This window comes from Hyaloscypha bicolor (genome assembly GCF_002865645.1).
Source record: "Hyaloscypha bicolor E unplaced genomic scaffold K444scaffold_52, whole genome shotgun sequence".
NCBI lineage: Eukaryota > Fungi > Ascomycota > Leotiomycetes > Helotiales > Hyaloscyphaceae > Hyaloscypha > Hyaloscypha bicolor.
Window position 1 is genome coordinate 1,199,596 of NW_020194554.1, and position 17,786 is coordinate 1,217,381.

Genomic DNA, 17,786 nt, shown 5'->3' on the forward strand with positions numbered 1-17,786 from the left:
ACAACTCACTTCCCTTGCCCCCTTTTCACGCCCAGCTTGACACCTGACTGATCACCTGGAAACCACACCACCACCATCCACTCATCTGATCTCATGTCCTTGTTTATTTACTTAATTCCTCTTCTATACTACAGCACTCCCCTAATATTGGCTCAGCCTAGATTCGTGGTCTCCACCCCCGTATTCGGACGCAAGACACTCTACACTACGGGGAACTGGAGCGAGTAGATTACTCCGCAATAACAGCAGTCTCGCTTTATCTAGTGCGTGGATCCTTGGGAGACAGCTTGTAAAACACGCGGTCCGAAGCTCGCCGCGAATTTGGCGTATATTTTGGTACTGATGTTATCATCGTATGTTGTGGCTTTCGTCTTATGTTTCGGGTCTTATGTGAAGCGTGGGAGAGGCGTTGTGTAGATGAGGTGAATTAAGTGTATAGGTAACTTGAATTACCAGCGGGAAGAGAATGAGATGATATGAGAGAGAGGATGAATTAGTTCCGGCTTGTTATAGTTGATTCAAGTGAGTAGGCACCTGGCATTTTTGAGGTGGAGGGGTATCCTCTTCTGAATTCATGACTTTCTTTCCGATGACTGATGGCCTAGGAAGGGGTATGTATCTCTCTCTGTAACGTTCCCGAATCTCACCACCGTAATGAAAACCAAGGCATCGATCTGATCTATTGCACCTGAACTTTTCATGCATTCGCTCATCTCGTCCCATCGCTCTCTCCTGCATGCGACTCTCTTCACCACTCATTCGTGACTGGAAAATTGGAAAGCCAAAACGCCACGCCGGATCTTTAAACGCCTTTATCGCACCCAATACGACCCAACAACTCCTTCCTGTCACTATGGCCCGGCAAACTGACTCCCGTAGCACTGCTCGCGCTCTTCTTGTACCGCATCTTGCTGGCATTTGAGACTTTGCCCTTGAGGTTGATGGACTCGACGCCGACTTCTTCTTCATACGGCAGCAGCTCTTCCTCAATTGCTTCGTGCTCCTCTAGCTCTTCCTCGCCTTCATCATCACTTCTCACATCATCTGCCTCTCCACCCTTGACCACTTTCACCGCAACCTGGACAATCATCCAGAACCACAGGAGCGTGATACATTGCAGGAACAACAGTGCGCCCAAGAATCCCCATTTGATGTTATCATTCCAGCAGACGACGCCTTCAGGGTCCCGGAAGGGCTCGAGAAGGTGCCAGAAGCCATCGGGAGCTTCGAACGGCCCCTTGATGGCGCCGTTCCGCCCGCTGTAACAGCCGTAGGTGACCTCCATGGGGAGGTCGTGGTAGAGGGACCAGCAGATCATCATGTAGGTAACATGGCGAGCAGCGATCCAGACGACCATGAAGACGCCGAAGATGATGTCGCAAATGGTGGTAAACCCAAGGTATTTGAGGCATTTTGCAAGCTTCACGAGTATTAGCAGTGCAGTGGACTGAAGCAGGAAGGGCACTTACTGGGAAAATGAGATCCACGACATCCATGATGCACAGAATCAGGTTGGCTACCTTCGTCTGGTGGTATCCGTAGCTCGTGAAGATCAGAAAGGTTGTGACAATGTGGTGCGTGAACATCTGCCAATGGTCTTTTCTCCTCTTCTCGATATTGATCACGAATATCTGCTGCAGCCAGAAGGCGTATTGGACCAGAATGTACCATTTACGCACCCCAGAAATCTCTCGATTAGGCCAATTGGTCCAGAGATTCTTGAAATTGAACAGGTAGTCAGAGTTAACCAGTATGTACTGCCTTCCGTTAGATATGAAGCTTTCTTTGCAGAGCTTCGCCTTACCATTCCCAGCGTCCAGAAGACCGAGTAGTAAATCAAAAGCCAAGCCTGCTCAGCAAATCTGGTCTGATCTCTCTCGGTCTTTGCGCCGGCCTTCTTCGCGAATGGCGTTAAAAGATAATCCATGACTGCGGCGCGAAGGCCTGTGAACACAACAATCCAATAAAATACCATCCAAGCGTCGTTCCATCCTGCACAGTATTCGCCAGAGTCGGGGTTGTAATAGGAGAGCTCGAAGAACTTGCGGGTGTGTCGTCGAGCGCGGGGGAAGCATAAATGTGTGAGGCAAAGTAGCATTAGGAGATTAACAGACAGTCCTGGAATTAACATTAGCTTTTGATATCAGTTGGAAGGGTTTCTTTATACCAATCTGATGCTCCACGATCCATCCACAGAATATCTCCAGCGGCCCATCGTCCTTCCTTTTGGCCTTTCTGTCTATGACAACTGTACGTGCTGGGAATACCTGCGAAACGTCATCGTTGAGTTTCTTTCTCAGTCCATTCGCATTCTCGTCATTCTGATCTATCCACTCCTGCGCCATGGCCTTCTCGTTCTGAATGGCGGCAACGGCAGAGGGGTCGCTCATGGCGACTTCGGTAGGAGAGAGCGCTGTAGTAAGTGAGAACGAGCGGGCCAATTGAGGGGAGATGGCTCTCAATGGTCTTTGATCGGCTTAGGAGAGGTCTGTCATGAATTCTGGGAGATAAATATGGAAATGAGGAAGAACGAATGTGGATGTCGAAGTCTGGAGCTTCCCCCTTTGCTTGTTCGAGGGAGGCGGTGAAGTTTTATGATTGCAACTTCAAGTCGTTTCGCGAAAAGACGATCTGATCGGCGGACAACTTCACCATCAGGTTTCTGTATTAGGCGGTAGGATGAATCGTCTGTCGTAAATATGCAATTGTATCAAGGAGAAAATCAAAGGATTCTATTTCGTAGGAGAAGTTCAGACAATTTGCTGCTGGATTCGTCCTCAGCACAAAGTACTGCCAGCCACGCGCCTCTGGTTCGTCGTGATACCCTGAAATCCGGGCCAAAAATCAATGTTTTTTCTATTAACTTCCATAACAGTGACAATTGAGTTTTTACAGGTTTATCGAGGGTAATCCTATAGACTGCGCATTAATTGATGTTATTTTCAAGGGAACCTAAGTGTGATGCTGTTAAAGAAAGTAATTGGGGTTTGATTTTCGGCCCGGATTTCGGTGTATCAGGACTAACCGGAGGCGCGTGCGAGCCCAGCCCCTGACGCTTGTACCTCGAACAGCTCGCCTTTACCGCTTCCATCCATGCTAATGTGGACTCTGAGGTTAGACCCAGACATTTTCTATGGTAATTCCATCAGTTCATGGAAATAATATTAGGGATAGTCTAAGCGATTATGAGCAACATTAGAAGGGACTCAATCTAAAAGATGTTTAATCACCTCGGTGCTAAACATTGAAGTGCTGGATTAACCGGACCCCTCTCCGGACCGTTGCAACAAATAGGAGTCGATCATTGGGCCACGAGCCCACGCACCTCAAAGCTAACCGAGAGGATCTGAGGTGTAGTCACGAGTTTCCCGCATAGGATGGTATTCTGCTATCCGAGATGCTTCAGTGGCAACTGCTCAGAGCAAAGAGGGAGTGTTTTATTCAATTTCTGCTCACGAAAGAAGCATAGACTATTGAACAGTGATGCCGAAATCCAATGCCTTCAGGAACGCATATTTTCCTTTCCCTGGCCGTCAACGCCAAAAGTACTGTCCATGAATGAAACCGTGTAGGTAATGCACCACCCAGTCCTCCCAAAGCTTGCGGCTACTCTGCTATACCATCCCCATATCTCTAGTTGTTCTGTTGGCTGTTGAGAATTCGGAGAATGGCGAGGAACAGGTTGATGACATCGAGGTAGAGGCTGATGGCAGCTGCAATTTCCTCCTCAACGTGGTAGTGTCTCATGATGAGCTGAGTGTCCACAAGAATGTATCCGGAGAAGATCAGAGCAGCGAGACCGCCATAGATAAGCTCGGTTGTGCTGGAGTAAGGGAAGAAGGCAGCGACGAATCCGAACAAGATCAATGCCCACAGCCCTCCAAACAGATAGGGCATCCAGGAGGTGAAATCGTACTTGGTCTGGCATGCGAAGAGTGTGAGGCCAACGAAGATACCAGCTGTAAGGAGGACAGCCTGAAGGACTATTTTGGTGTCGAAAAATGATACAATAACGGCCACTGAGTAGGCTTCAAGCCCGGTAAAGCCGGCGAGGAAGAAGAGATTCATGGGATAGCTCTTCCTCTTCCAGTAAGTCAACAGCATAAAGCCGATGGCACCGAAAAGCTAGAGACGGGTTAATATACTGTAATTGTCTAGCCATTTGGTGGACATACCGAAAGGTACATCATCCATGAATGGGTTTGGATCCAGTCCTTGTAACCAGCACTCCAGAAAGAAATCGAGCTCAGAACCGCGGTAGCAATCAGTTGCACAGACCTAGATTTCGTGTTATTATGCGTCCAATGGGAAAATGAGAGGTACTGACAGAATAGCGTAGACCTTTCTCACGAACGCCATCCGAATGTCGATGGTAGCCTCAGCGACGGAGCCTCCAAACTACAACAACGTCAGAGCCATCCAACCGAAACAAGACCGCAGCTATCTACCTTGAAGTCATCGGGGATGTTGTCTTCGCTGCTTCGTGGGCCTCCAAGAAGAGCAGCTTGGTCGGTGGAAGACGACGGTTCGTCAGCATATGAGGGTGGAGCTTGGGAGTAGTGAGCCGTATCGAGAGAATCCCGCTGAGGCGCGGCCGTGTACTTGGCGTTTGCAGCCATCGCATCAAGGCGCAGATGTCGTAGAGATGCAAGATGTTGTCGAGTTTGACAGTGGTGATGGATTTGATGGTGGTCGAGTTGGTTGGTTCAACTGTCCAGGCGACGATGCAATGGATGGCTTTCGGATGCTAGGGCCGCTAGGCTTAATATAGCGCGGGGAAGGCGCCACCTGAATAATCCGACAGCCGTTCTCATGAAAGCGTAATTGAGGGCGAAACTCCGCGACTAATTTACTTGGATGAGCACTGAATCATCTACCTGCTATAACCTTTAATGATGTGAATGATTACTTCAAGTTCTAAGGCGGAATTTTGTAGCGTAAATACAGTCTTAGACTTTAGCTTGAATCCTTTATTTTACTTGGCTAGTCATTTCTTAGTGACTGAGACAAAGGAGCTGGAGATCGAGAGAAATGCACTCACTCAATGACCAAGTCACAAGACGTCATCCTGATCACTCATGAGGCGACGTGCACACATCAAGTATTGAGACGCAGCTCTACACCATATCTGGCAACTTAACAGCTTGCGATTATCATTGGGCTAGGGTACAAAAGAACTAGAAGTGTATATCATTCCACTCGTGCCTCTATCACAGGTAGGATGAAGGAAAATGAAATAATTGAGTTGGACATTAGAAATGGATAAGAAAACACGTGATTAGCTTTTCAGAGCCAGAACAGTTCTTGCAAATGCCGTCAACGACCCGCAAAAAGAAACCCAGCTCCAATATCCCTATCGACAAGGCAAGTCGCAATAGAAAAAGGCCAGTCTGTAGCCAAGCTTTGTCCCCGAAAGGTACGACCGTCCACAAAACACAGATTACACCTCTCCATTTACTCCTCTGCGTTCGCCCCGCCACCATTTGTAGCTTCCAGGTGTGCGCTTTGCTCTCGGTGCATTCTGGCTTCGATTTCCTTAAGCTGACTCTCACGAGCCAACAATTCCTGTCTCTTTTCGTTGATCTCCCTTTGAACCTTGACCTCGATTTCCCGGAGCTTCTCTTCCTCACGTCTGAGTTGCTCTTCCTTGAGACGAACAGACTGGGATGCCAGATCCTCAGGGTTCATGGAGGAATCACTGTGTTCCCGGTTAGCCTTTAGACCTCAATCCAAGTAGATGGAAACTTACGCTCCAGCGCCACCCTCGACACTCTTGCTGAGTTTCTCGGTACGGTAGTTTTCGTACAGGAAATCGTGTGTGATTTCTTTCAGATCCGCCAAATGGCTGTGCAACAGAGCACTTCGAATGGCGAGGAAATCCGAGTGCCTTGGGTTGTCCACCTCCACAACACCCCATGGATATTGTCTGGCCCTGACTTTGCGACCTCCGATTTCAACGACCTCCTCGGAGCCAACAATTGCAAAAGGCATCAACCCCCGGAGTTCAGCATTCTCTTCGACCGTGTCCTCATCATCCTCTTCAATGTCGTATGGGAAGTTGTAGACTGGGATTCGGTAGTGTTCAATATCCTCCATGACGAGCTTCTTTGATTCAGCAAGTTCAGCGGGTGTAAGAGAGTCAGCCTTGCCAATGACGGGAATGACATTAACACGCGGTGACAGGCGCTTCATAAGCTCTATGTCTAATTCGCGGAGACTAAAGACTTGTAAGCAGAAGCAAGAACAGTGCCAGAGGCAGTCCTTACCCATGACCAGTGGGAGTGATAAAGTAGAGCAGAGCATGTACACGGTTGTCGCGGAAGCGGGGGTTACGCTTGATACGAGACTCCTCTGCGAGAATGTCGTCGTATTGCCGCTCGAGATAGCCAACAATTTCACCGAAGCTTTCATCTGGTCAGTAACTTTCGAGGCTGTGTCTCAACCAATGTCCAGCCTACCTTGCCTCGTTATCAATCTGGTCTCCAAAACCTGGTGTATCTACGATGGTCAGGGAGATGCGAGTTCCTTCTTCATCCAATTCCAACTCTGCAAGATATCAGCATGTGTATCATCTCGTGTATCGTAGAATTCGGTTGCGCACCGACGGTGATGGGCTTGATTCGGACACCCTCCTCAATATGGGCGTTTGTCGCATCGTCAGCATCCTTTCCTTGGAGGACTTTCTTTCCGCATAAGGTGTTCACAAATGTAGTTCGGCCTGAGATAATGTGTCAATTGCCGAGTAGGTTTCCCCCGACGGGTCCGACATACCTGTTCCCGAGGCACCACAAACCATCAAGCAGAACTGGATACCCTTCTTGACATTCTTCTTTCTGCGGATCTTGATCTGTAAGAGCTATGGTCAGTATCGGCACATAAACATGTCGATGTGCAAGAGATCAAACCCCAGCATGGTACTACCAGGTAACGCTGGGTCAGAAAGTTCAAAAGGGGTCGACGACGATCGCCCGAAGGATCCACATACTGCGCTCAAAGGAGAAGACATGATGGCAACGATTGCTTGGTAGAAGCTGCTGTAAACGTCAACTCAGACGGCGGTGATGATTTCGAGGGCGGTAAGATGACAGAAGATGGTGGTGCTTTGTTCGTGTGAGGGTCGCGAAATTTGAGAGTTGCGGTCGAAGGTCGCTCCTTCTTCAGGGGAATTGGGAAATTTGGCGAGCTGCCGCGCTGGAAGGAACATGGGGTTTTGGCTCTAGCCAGATTGAGACAGTTCTTGTACAGTAGCATCGGGGCACGCTGGGGGCGAGCAGATCGGTTTGACTTCTTTGATTTTTGGTAAACTCGGCAAGTACTATTATCATGGCCCAGGAACCTGCGACCGCATCATCTCTGGCTTTCTGGACTCCCCGCAGCAGCCTCGTGTGTGACATCTCGAAGTCTGCTCGTGACAGCGGAAAGGAGGATAAATGCACGGCCCACTTTTTGATGTGCCTAAGGCCGTCAAGGTCCAAGGCGAGCTCAAGGATCGCCGCTTCGCCGCCTCGTGCAACCCGCATGCCTTCCTTTATGATGCCGTCACGAATCGGTGCCTCTTGACAGCATATCTAACTCGACGCGCTCCAATATGCGCAGAGCTCGACAGTAGCAAGTGAACCAAGATACCTTCGGGCGTTGCTCGCACAGCTGCCCCGCAACCACAATGAATACCCGACCCGTTATCGAGACATCCAGCAATCCAATAGCCTTGTCAGCCTCTTTCAACCAAGACGCCAGTTGCTTCGCTGTTGGACTCGACACAGGCTTCTGCAGTATGTGCTCAACGCTCAGTCGTTCCTGTAAGGAACCTCTAACCTCTCTCCCAGTATTTAATTCAGAACCATGCCAGCTGCGAGTCTCTCGAGGTAAATGCCACGCCTCCTCCCAGCTTGCGCATGCTGAACTGGATAGATTTCAACGCCGGCATAGGGGCGGTACAGATGCTTGGGAAAGCCAACTTCATTGCTCTTATTGGAGGAGGCAAGCAACCAAAGTTTCCTCAAAACAAGGTCTGCCACAGCGGGAATCTTGGGGGGAGCCATGCTCACAATTCCCCAGGTGATCATTTGGGATGATGCGAAGCAGAAGGTCGCGATACAATTACCAGTCCTTACAACCGTTCGTAGTGTCCGATTATCGAGAACACATATTGCCATCGTCCTCCAGAACAGTGTTCGCGTCTACAAATTCCAAAGTCCCCCAGAGCTCTGGGCTGTCTTCGAAACTGCCGATAATCCTCTGGGGCTTTGTTGCTTGACTGCAAAGTCACTCGCATTCCCTGGACGGACGCCAGGACAGGTTCAGTTGGTTGAGCTGTCCACTGGAAATGTCAGCATTATACCAGCACATGGCTCCTCCTTACGAGCTATTGATATCAGCCGCGACGGAGATATCTTGGCTACAGCAAGCGAAACAGTAAGCGCGTTTGCTACTTAGACGGAGACCTATCACTAAAAAATGCTAGGGCACATTAGTGCGAGTCTTTGCAACAAGCAACTGTGCTAAGATTGCTGAACTAAGACGTGGAGTTGACCATGCTACCATATACTCCCTGGCTATTGCTCCTTCCGGTCAACTCCTCGCCGTTACGTCGGACAAATCCACTCTACACATATTTGATATTCCTCATCCAACGAAGCCCCCACGATCAGCGACCGTAAATGGTAGTCCGCGATTGACCTCGACAGGTGGTGGAGGAAGCCCTGTTGTGAGTGACGCGGACCCGAGTCAAAAGTGGGGGATCTTAGGACGCATTCCTTTACTTCCCAGAGTCTTCTCCGACATCTACTCATTTGCCTCCGCTCATTTTGAGATCGGCGACGAACCACTTTATGGAAGCTCTACGCCCCTTAATAGCGAAGCGACCTTTCGCCCTCCGAAGGGGATCATCGGCTGGACCAGTGATCATAGTCTCGTAGTAATCGGGGCTGGGAGAGATGGCAGGTGGGAGAAATTCGTCATTGCCGAGGGCGAAGATGGTAGACGTTATTGCGTCAGGGACGGGTGGAAGAGGTATTTGGGTGTTACTTGAGTGCTTGTCTGATTGATCAATGCTATTTAGCGAGGCGTAAGGGGAATGAATCCTTTGCTGGGGTTGGATTTGTGCATCGGAATATAGACCAGGAGCATGGAGTATGGCGACTTTTTTGCATGATTTATAGGATCTACTCTTGAGAAACATGCAGGAGCAATTCCTTAAGAGTCTCTTCTTGAACGACGACGGTAGTTGTTTCGCGAGTCATCTCTTCTCCTCTGTCTCGTGGTATCTCTCTCCCGACTATCCCTCCTTGGACTACGCCTCCTTGACTTGTACTCTTCGGCTCTATCATCTCCATCCTGTCGTTTTCTACGAGAACTTGATCCAGCATCAACAGGAGAAGTCTCTCGGGAGCGGGATCTCTTTCGTTCCCACCTTTCCTTTCGGTAGCTAGAATGCCGACTGCCCTCTACTTCATCTTCATCCTTTTCTCGCCGTGACCTGTGATGATGTCGGTGCTTATGAGACTTCTCGGACTTCTTCCTATCCTTCACCCGTGTCAATGCCAATGCCACTTCTTCCTTCTTCTCTTGAACCAAGAACGCCTTCATTGGATCTTCCTCATCATGATCCTGAATCAATCTCACCAGCTCTTGCTCTTCCTTCAGCATCGGTCTCGCTTCTTCACTCTCACTAGTCCTTCGTCTCTTCTGTCTCCCCTCGTCCCCATCCTCCTCGATTTGCTTTGCCTCTTGGGTCAAATCCACTCCCTCATCCGGCTCGTCATCTTTCTTCTTGTATCTTGTGTGGTCCACTTTCAATGTTCTTCCCATGATCACCGTTCCCCCTAAATTATCGACAGCCAAATCTGTGCTCCGTTGATCTTCGTACTTGAGGAAAGCAAAGCCTCGGGACTTGCCAGTTTCCTTATCCCGGACGAGATTGATATAGGTCGGTTCACCGAACTGCGAGAATATCGTAATTATGTCGCCCTCGGAGAGCTCGAAGGGGAGGCCTCCAATGTAGATGTAGGCCGTGTCGCGGTAGTCGGCATGCCATGATGCTTCTGTTGAGCTACATCTTATTGTTAGCAAGATCAAAAGTTTGGGGAGGCTTTATTTACACTCCATTCTCAAGCTCACGCTTGTTGAGCTCCTGGATTGCCCGTATGCTGTTCATTTTACGTTGTGGTTGAAGTTTGAGAGGTTCAGCCACTTGTAGAAACAAGGCTGTCAAAAAAATGCTGCCTCGCGTGCATCAGGACGCGTTCACAACTTTATGAACGCCCAACACCTCAGAGTCGCAATCAGATCCAAACTTCAGCAAACTTCATGGTCGCAATCCATCACAGATGCATGGGACAGCACTCGATCACCGCTCAAAACTGCGATAGCAAAGAACGAGATCTCAGCCTCCCCATCCCTCAATTGAAGCACCTACTGAAACGAAATCCGATGCCGCAATGGCTTCCTCGAATAACAGAACATCCACATATACGCAAGTCTCGACGTCAAGCGACCATGATAGACCGAAGAGTGCGGATGCGAAGAAGGACATGTGGTCTTCCATGTTAGACAGCGTTGCAAGTGGAAAGAGGCTTCCAGAGAAGAATATCCTCGTTTTAGGTCCGCTTGTCTGTTCCAAGACCTTCAGTTACAACTTTTGACTTCTATGTAGGAGGGACTAGTGAATCTCAGAGGGAGTTTCTTGACGGCCTTTCTGCAGAGGATTCAAGGAGGAATCAGGAGCGGCAAAGGAAGCAGCCTCCAATAGCAAATAACTTTGCGTTGGGATACACATATCACGATGTTTTAGACGCAGACCATGAAGGTATGGAATTATCGAATAAGCTCACAAGCTGGTGCTCTGCTAATATCGAAAAGACATACTGGCACGCCTCTCCCTATACCTTCTCGCCGACCCCTCGCCATCCTTCACTCCTCTTCTCCAACCCCTTTTAACACCACAAACTATTCCCAACACGCTCATCGTTGTACTTCTGGACTGGTCACAACCATGGTTCTGGCTAAGGCAATTACGAGACTGGATACGGCTACTTAGAACCCTTCTTGTCTCGCTGGATGCGGACTGTAAAGAGAAGATGGAAGAAGTCATGATTGGCTGGCGAGACAGGGGACGTGGGGGAAATAGTCTTGACGGAGGGGGCGTCAACAGCACAACAGAGAGTGATGTTAGCTTGCCCTTGGGACCGGGTGAATGGGAGGAAGCACTGGGACTACCGCTATGTGTAGTTTGCCAGAATGTGAGAAGCCCTGGAAATCTTACATGACACAGCTATCACTGACGCTATTCATAGTCTGACCGTATAGAAGTACTGGAGAAGGATCGGTCGTGGAAAGAGGAAGAATTTGATACAGTTCTACAATTTCTAAGGGCGATTTTGCTGAAGCGTATGTTTACTGCCAAATACTGGCTGACCAGGCTGACCAGACTATTTAGATGGCGCATCGCTCATCTATACAATCCCCTCTGCTCCGAGTCCATTACAAAGTCTCATACACTCATCTCTTGGAATCCACTCTCTTCTAAAACGACAACCACTCAAACACAATGTCATTGACCGAGACAAGGTTGTTGTTCCACCGAATTGGGACTCTTGGGGCAAGATTCGAGTTCTCCGAGATGGCTTCGATGTTGAAGCCATTAACGAAGGATGGTCACTTGACATTGAGGAATCATTTGAACCAAGCCCCGTTGACAATGCAAATGGTACCAATGACTCTACGGACGAAAGAACTCTCAAGGTATCGGGAGGAGCAGTGGAAGCTTACGAAGAAATAATTCGTGACCCTAGCCTTGACGCTCTTCAAGCCGCATCCGCAGAAAGCAATGGCCTCAAACTTGAAGTTTCAAGCACCGACACCCAGACCTTCCTCGGTGCTCAGCTTGCAGTTCTAGATAAGAATCGGCAAGCGGCCGAGCCGACAGGTATGGACAGCAGTCGACTGATTCGTGGTCGAGGAGCAAGTCTCGAAGGAGAAGATAGTGTTGGTGATGAGGCACGGGTCAACGAGCATATTGGTCCTGTGCAATTCAATATGGGAGGAATTCAGGTAGATGCTGATGATATGTTACAACGATTGAAGGTCCGTAGTTGCCGCCCCGTCAATTTACCATATGTTTACTGATGAAACCAGAACCGCCAAAGCTACCAGACCCCTGAACCCACAACTCCAGGTACAACAGCCCCCGATGGTGGGAAGCCACAGAATAACGAAGTCCTAGCCAATTTCTTCGCCGGCCTTGTCAGTCGTGGCGGTGGGAGTACAACTAGCAGCCCCAAGCCCCCACGTTCATAACCTCTCAACCAGCAATAGAGCTTTCTTGTATTCGCATGAAGTGTGGTTCTACCTACGATGGATGTAGCTGGTTAGCTGAATTGGATCTCGGGATGAGTTTCGGGACTAGATTTAGGGTTGGTATTTGAGAAGGGGGGCTACTTGCTCAAGAACGGAATCGAACGAATGGATTGTACCAAGTGAGGTGGAAGATTGGGAGGCCTCTGCAAGCAAGCAAAACGTCGTGAGATGATACCCAGCGGCTTGGTGTATATATAGTTCCTTTTTTGGCACGGAATTCATGGCATGTGAATAAATTACCTCAGGCGCCAGGGTTTTTCTATCCTGGATTTCGTTATGTGGGATCAAATTCGGACAATCTCGAGCAAGGATTTTTACTTGGAAGATTTAATACTCCACATACAACTCACCAAGGTTCGAGAAGGTCAGTGACTTAAATTTCAACAACTCGTGGGACTTTGTACAAGAGTGACAAGTCAAATATTCCAAGAACTCGTGAAGCTTAGAAGTGAAGGGATTTCTACGAGTTTGGCTGAGGTAGGGTTCTTAATTTGATTTGTTCAGTTGGACTCGGAACTAGAGACTGTTCATACAATCCTCGAGGCACGCCTCTCTACCTGTTCCCAATGCTCCGTGTCCCCGACATGATATTTACCCTCATGATGCATAGCTACTGTACTCCTTGTTGAATGCCTTATGGTGTTAGCAAAGAACCCCACAGAATACACATCAGGGCTTGACTTACTCGACCAATGACTATTTTTCTGATTTCAGTTGTACCTGCCCCTATCTCATACAATTTTGCACTAGACTTCTCAGCAAAAGAATCTACCCCGCAGGGAAGAGACTTACTCTCTCAATAATCTTGAGGCTGGCATCTCCTCGACGTAACCCATCCCACCCAGCAACTGTATGCAATCAAGAGAGCACTCTGTTGCTCTCTCAGCAGCATACATGATTGCACCAGCACAGTCTTGAGTCCGAATCTGCCCCATCTCATCGATCTTTCTTGCCGTGTCGTATGTGTAGGATCTAGCTGCTTGCAGCTTCGTGTACATATCCGCAAGCTTGCCCTGGACTAGTTGGTTGTGTGCAATAGGAGTGCCGAACTGCTTTCTTTGATGAGTAAAAGGAAGAGTGACGTCCATCGCAGCCTGCATGATACCTAGGGGGCCAGCACTGAGAACGAGTCGTTCAAGATCTAGGCCTTCCATCAACACTTTTACTCCTCGATTGACCTCACCGAGGACGTTCTCCTTTGGTACGAAAACCCCATCGAAGATCAATTCCCCGGTGTTGCTTCCACGCATGCCCATCTTATCGAGTTTCCGAGCACAACTGAAGCCCTCGAACTCTTTCTGCACAATGAATGCCGTGATCCCCTTGGAACCTTTGTCGGGTTCAGTCTTTGCATAAACCACAACAACATCAGCTTCGGGGCCATTCGTGATCCACATCTTGGTGCCATTGAGAATATATCCACCATCGACTGCCTTTGCTGTTGTCCTCATACCAATAACATCACTCCCCGCGCCACTTTCAGACATAGCCAAAGCACCAATACTCGTCCCAGCAATGAGGCCTGGCAAGAACTTCTGCTTCTGGTCTGGATTGCCATTCAACTGCAGCTGGTTGACACAGAGCTGAGAATGTGCAGCGTAACTCAATCCAATAGACCCTGACGCCCTCGAAATTTCCTCCATCACCACACAATGTGCTTGGTACCCCATTGCCAGGCCTCCCACGTCCTCATCTGCAGTCATTCCCAGGAACCCCGCCTCGCCCAGCTTCTGCCACATCTCATTAGGAAACGCATTGGACTTATCCGTCTTGGCAGCCACTTTTTCTGGTATTTCACGTCGTGTGAACTCCTGAACTCGTTCTCGGAGTTCGGAGAGGTCAGCATAGGTCGGTGGCTCGAAGCCTTTAGGGTGTTTGGATGAAGCATTGCGTTGTTGAATGGTTGATAACAGGAATTGAGGTTTCAGTCGGAGCTGCAACGCTGGTCGAGCCGGCACTGACCAAAGACACCGCACCGTTGCCATTTTCGAAGTGGTGGCAGGAAGAGACGAGCATTCGGGACTACATTGTTGATCTTCAAGCTCACCAAAAGCGGCTTTTCCAGGTACAAGGGAAGACCCCTGTCCTGCCAAACATCCTTCCCCACATCCGGGGTCAGCTCCCCTTGCCTAAGCCGCGATTTGCCGCGACATTGACAATTCCAGGACATTTTGTCAACAAAGTGAGAATGTAGGCATTTCACATACCGCTGCACCCGCAGCTTCTTTGGACCCATAAAATGGCGACAATTAGAGCTTCAAGGGCTGCTTTGAGGCTGTCCAAATGCGCATCGAGGCTACGCTGCCATCCCTCTTCCCACCCTGTCGGAGCTGCCATTCGAGGCATTGCAACGCATTGTGCGCCGCACCAGGCCAACGCAATATCAGTCCTACCGTCAATTGTCGACCCGTCGTCTGAGGAGTACAAAGAAAATGCTAAACAGATGGGATATGTCATGGCGAAGCTGGAAGAACTCACAAGGAAGATACACGAAGGGGGTCCGGCGAAAGCACGAGAGAAGCACATTGCGAGGAAGAAGATGCTCCCAAGAGACCGAGTCACAGCTTTGATTGATCCTGGAACCTCGTTCTTGGAGCTCTCTGCCTTGGCTGGCCACGGGCTGTATCCCGAAGCTGAGGTACCTGCCGGTGGGATTATAACTGGAGTTGGGGTCATCGAAGGAGTGACTTGTGTGATTGTTGCGAACGACAGCACGGTGAAGGGCGGCACTTATTACCCGATTACTGTCAAAAAACATTTGCGAGCACAGGCAATTGCTCAAGAAAACCATCTCCCGTAAGTTAAGCCAGTTTCCAGGATGTGTGTTAAGTACTGATCATTTCCAGTTGCGTGTATCTCGTTGATTCTGGCGGTGCCAATCTCCCACATCAAGCTGATGTCTTCCCTGACCGGGAGCACTTTGGAAGAATATTTTACAATCAAGCCAGGATGAGCTCCTTAGGGATACCACAAATATCAGTGGTTATGGGTCCCTGCACAGCGGGCGGTGCATATGTCCCAGCCATGTCAGACGAGAGCATAATTGTTGATGGCCAGGGCCATATTTTTCTTGCTGGACCACCCCTAGTCAAAGCTGCCACTGGTGAGGTGGTGAGCGCTGAAGATCTTGGAGGTGGGAAAATGCACAGCTCAGTGTCGGGTGTGACGGACTACCTGGCTGTTGACGATTCACATGCTCTTGTTCTTGCTCGACGCTCCATCAGCAACCTGAACTGGCCAACGAAGTCGTTTCCACCACCTACAACCTACGAGGAGCCTTTATACGACGTAGAAGAGCTTGTTGGGATCGCAAGTACCAATTTACGGCGGCCGTTACCAATACATGAAATTATTGCCCGAATTGTGGACGGTAGTGTCTTTTCCGAATTCAAAAGAGACTATGGCAGCACCCTCGTCACTGGCTTTGGCCACATTTACGGTCATAAAGTCGGCATAGTTGCCAATAACGGCATTTTGTTCAGCACTTCCTCTTTAAAAGGGGCACATTTTATCGAGCTCTGCTGCCAACGACAAATACCTTTGATATTTCTTCAAAACATCAGCGGGTTCATGGTTGGTACCGATGCAGAGCGGGAAGGCATTGCCAAGAACGGGGCCAAGCTGGTTACTGCTGTGGCTTGCGCCAATGTTCCCAAGTTTACTGTTGTGGTAGGCGCCTCGAATGGAGCAGGGAATTATGGGATGTGTGGGAGAGCTTACGGACCGAGATTCTTGTGGATGTGGCCAAACGCCAAGATTGGTGTTATGGGCTCCGAGCAGCTGACAGCTGTCATGGAGACAGTTGGCAAAGCTGTAGATCCTGAGCTCAAAGCTAGGATTGAGAGGGAGAGCGAAGCTGTATTTTCCTCTGCAAGGTTATGGGTAAGTTTTTCATGCATGAGAGGTTGTGAGCCCCTGCTGATTATGTAGGATGATGGTGTAATACCTCCAAGTCATACCAGACGTGTGCTTGGATTAGGCTTAATGGCTGCAATGGGTGGGAAGAATGAGCCCGTGCCAACGAAATTTGGCATTTTTAGAATGTAGACGGCCACGAATACCAACGAGAAGCTAATTAGACATGTGAAAATAACAACCAGCTGCCAGCTGCACGAAAGCACAAAAGGACTTGCAATCCGACCCCGCGATTGCTACCCCGCCTGCAATCGAAATCAGACCACTTTATTCCCAACCTTTTCTGCATCGTTACTCGTTCCTCTCTCTATGTCCCTTTGCGTCTCAGTACAACGATGCATTCAGTCGCTGGAATCTTCGGGCAAAACCCCACACTAACCTAATACACAACACCTCCCTTCACTTTATACATGGATTCAACGCCATCGGTTCTTCTTATGATACTAGACAGCACTGAATTATAAATATTTTCATTCCGATTAATTGAGAGTCTAACTTAATCGGTGCTATTCCTGTAAGTCTCAAACAAAGAACTTTGTGTTATTGGCATGTGCCATAACGCAACGCCATAACAATGCAGCAGTCCTTGACTTCATCTCAAGACCATGATACGTCCCACTACTCCCCTGCTCTTAAGCTCAGCCAAGACTGATACCCCTCCACGTAGCCACCCACCCAGCAATAAAGCAGAAGATATCCGTAGCAATCAAGCAAGGCCAGACTGCCCTGAGAAAACCCATCCCTAGCAAAAGATGTCATTAGTATCACTCTCCCCGCTCCTGACACAAAATGCAAAGTATCACTCACAAATTCCCGAGTGCAGCTTTGCCATAAGCAGCATAGTAAACGCTCCCCCATATATGCCAACAAGTGCCAAAATCACATAATCGAAATGGCTCCTCTTAAGCCTGTAAATGCACCAGTCAGCAAGAGTCAGCCCATCTCCTCTCCTAGCATTAAGATTTAAGAGCGAACTAAACTCACGACCTGCCATAGAACTGCCTCTCCCCGCTCATAATATCAAGCTTCCACAGCGCCGCCCCCACACACGCCAAATTAGCCAGACTCAACGCGATCCCCATGGACATGAAGAGAAAGCCCCAGCTCAGGATACTGAGGATGTTTAACGGGATGTGCAGCACGAAGGCTAGGGTGCAGGCGAGACGTCGGATTAGGGCTGGACGGTCGGAGAAATCCCATGTTGTGATGTATTCGCGGAAGGCCGAAAGGGTAGAGGAGGAGGGCCCGGCTTCGATTGAGCCGTTAGAGGTCTGTCGGAGAGAGAGAGAAAAGACCATCCTGCTGCCTTCTTGGGGCCTCCTTCCTTTGTTACGTTTCTTCTCTCGCTCTTGATTCGACAAGTATGATCATGAACAATAGCTGTCCGAACTTGCCAAGTACGACAAAAAGCCGACTGAAGAAACAGTACGAGAGGAAAGGGAAATCGAGAAGGGGGAAATAATACGGTTCATGGACCCCGCAGCGCCAAAGGATTCAAGGGCGCAGCAGCGTGG

At 49.2% G+C, this 17,786-nt stretch overlaps 9 protein-coding genes across 9 annotated transcripts; 3 read left to right on the forward strand and 6 right to left on the reverse strand.

The window, feature by feature from the left end:
• Positions 1 to 802: 802 nt before the first annotated feature.
• On the reverse strand, positions 803 to 2,345 carry K444DRAFT_523128 (longevity assurance proteins LAG1/LAC1; the record flags this gene model as incomplete). The annotated part of the gene is made up of 4 exons (XM_024874262.1): positions 803 to 1,420; positions 1,470 to 1,757; positions 1,805 to 2,118; positions 2,168 to 2,345. The coding sequence occupies 4 exons, from the start codon at positions 2,343 to 2,345 to the stop codon at positions 803 to 805; spliced, it is 1,398 nt and encodes a 465-aa protein (XP_024740216.1).
• An 885-nt stretch (positions 2,346 to 3,230) lies between these two features.
• Positions 3,231 to 4,721, reverse strand: K444DRAFT_610149 (transmembrane bax inhibitor motif-containing protein-like protein 4). Its single transcript, XM_024879691.1, has 4 exons — positions 4,449 to 4,721; positions 4,328 to 4,398; positions 4,176 to 4,278; positions 3,231 to 4,125 (listed from the first exon to the last, which is right to left on the reverse strand). The coding sequence occupies exons 1-4, from the start codon at positions 4,617 to 4,619 to the stop codon at positions 3,634 to 3,636; spliced, it is 837 nt and encodes a 278-aa protein (XP_024740217.1). The 5' UTR covers positions 4,620 to 4,721; the 3' UTR covers positions 3,231 to 3,633.
• Positions 4,722 to 5,054: 333 nt separating this feature from the next.
• On the reverse strand, positions 5,055 to 7,146 carry K444DRAFT_556913 (Septin). The gene is made up of 7 exons (XM_024876766.1): positions 6,986 to 7,146; positions 6,772 to 6,847; positions 6,602 to 6,718; positions 6,459 to 6,546; positions 6,267 to 6,404; positions 5,750 to 6,217; positions 5,055 to 5,698 (listed from the first exon to the last, which is right to left on the reverse strand). Exons 1-7 carry the CDS (start codon positions 7,004 to 7,006, stop codon positions 5,455 to 5,457), a joined length of 1,152 nt encoding a protein of 383 aa, XP_024740218.1. The 5' UTR covers positions 7,007 to 7,146; the 3' UTR covers positions 5,055 to 5,454.
• A 517-nt stretch (positions 7,147 to 7,663) lies between these two features.
• On the forward strand, positions 7,664 to 9,031 carry K444DRAFT_641566 (WD40 repeat-like protein; the record flags this gene model as incomplete). Its single annotated transcript, XM_024884638.1, has 5 exons — positions 7,664 to 7,772; positions 7,827 to 7,865; positions 7,912 to 8,009; positions 8,059 to 8,415; positions 8,465 to 9,031. 5 exons carry the CDS (start codon positions 7,664 to 7,666, stop codon positions 9,029 to 9,031), a joined length of 1,170 nt encoding a protein of 389 aa, XP_024740219.1.
• Positions 9,032 to 9,195: 164 nt separating this feature from the next.
• K444DRAFT_627038 (uncharacterized protein) lies at positions 9,196 to 10,156 on the reverse strand (the record flags this gene model as incomplete). Its single annotated transcript, XM_024882749.1, has 2 exons — positions 9,196 to 10,051; positions 10,101 to 10,156. 2 exons carry the CDS (start codon positions 10,154 to 10,156, stop codon positions 9,196 to 9,198), a joined length of 912 nt encoding a protein of 303 aa, XP_024740220.1.
• Positions 10,157 to 10,448: 292 nt separating this feature from the next.
• Positions 10,449 to 12,285, forward strand: K444DRAFT_507220 (uncharacterized protein; the record flags this gene model as incomplete). Its single annotated transcript, XM_024873401.1, has 6 exons — positions 10,449 to 10,602; positions 10,655 to 10,807; positions 10,861 to 11,240; positions 11,295 to 11,388; positions 11,438 to 12,084; positions 12,136 to 12,285. Coding segments are annotated over 6 exons (1,578 nt in total), but the record flags the coding sequence as incomplete, so codon positions are not given.
• Positions 12,286 to 12,827: 542 nt separating this feature from the next.
• On the reverse strand, positions 12,828 to 14,378 carry K444DRAFT_610156 (acyl-CoA dehydrogenase NM domain-like protein). The gene is made up of 3 exons (XM_024879692.1): positions 13,150 to 14,378; positions 13,043 to 13,103; positions 12,828 to 12,990 (listed from the first exon to the last, which is right to left on the reverse strand). Exons 1-3 carry the CDS (start codon positions 14,340 to 14,342, stop codon positions 12,955 to 12,957), a joined length of 1,290 nt encoding a protein of 429 aa, XP_024740222.1. The 5' UTR covers positions 14,343 to 14,378; the 3' UTR covers positions 12,828 to 12,954.
• A 218-nt stretch (positions 14,379 to 14,596) lies between these two features.
• K444DRAFT_627041 (carboxyl transferase) lies at positions 14,597 to 16,404 on the forward strand (the record flags this gene model as incomplete). The annotated part of the gene is made up of 3 exons (XM_024882750.1): positions 14,597 to 15,153; positions 15,204 to 16,239; positions 16,288 to 16,404. The coding sequence occupies 3 exons, from the start codon at positions 14,597 to 14,599 to the stop codon at positions 16,402 to 16,404; spliced, it is 1,710 nt and encodes a 569-aa protein (XP_024740223.1).
• A 194-nt stretch (positions 16,405 to 16,598) lies between these two features.
• Positions 16,599 to 17,732, reverse strand: K444DRAFT_332589 (uncharacterized protein). The gene is made up of 3 exons (XM_024871971.1): positions 17,257 to 17,732; positions 17,080 to 17,180; positions 16,599 to 17,014 (listed from the first exon to the last, which is right to left on the reverse strand). The coding sequence occupies exons 1-3, from the start codon at positions 17,568 to 17,570 to the stop codon at positions 16,911 to 16,913; spliced, it is 519 nt and encodes a 172-aa protein (XP_024740224.1). The 5' UTR covers positions 17,571 to 17,732; the 3' UTR covers positions 16,599 to 16,910.
• Positions 17,733 to 17,786: the final 54 nt, after the last annotated feature.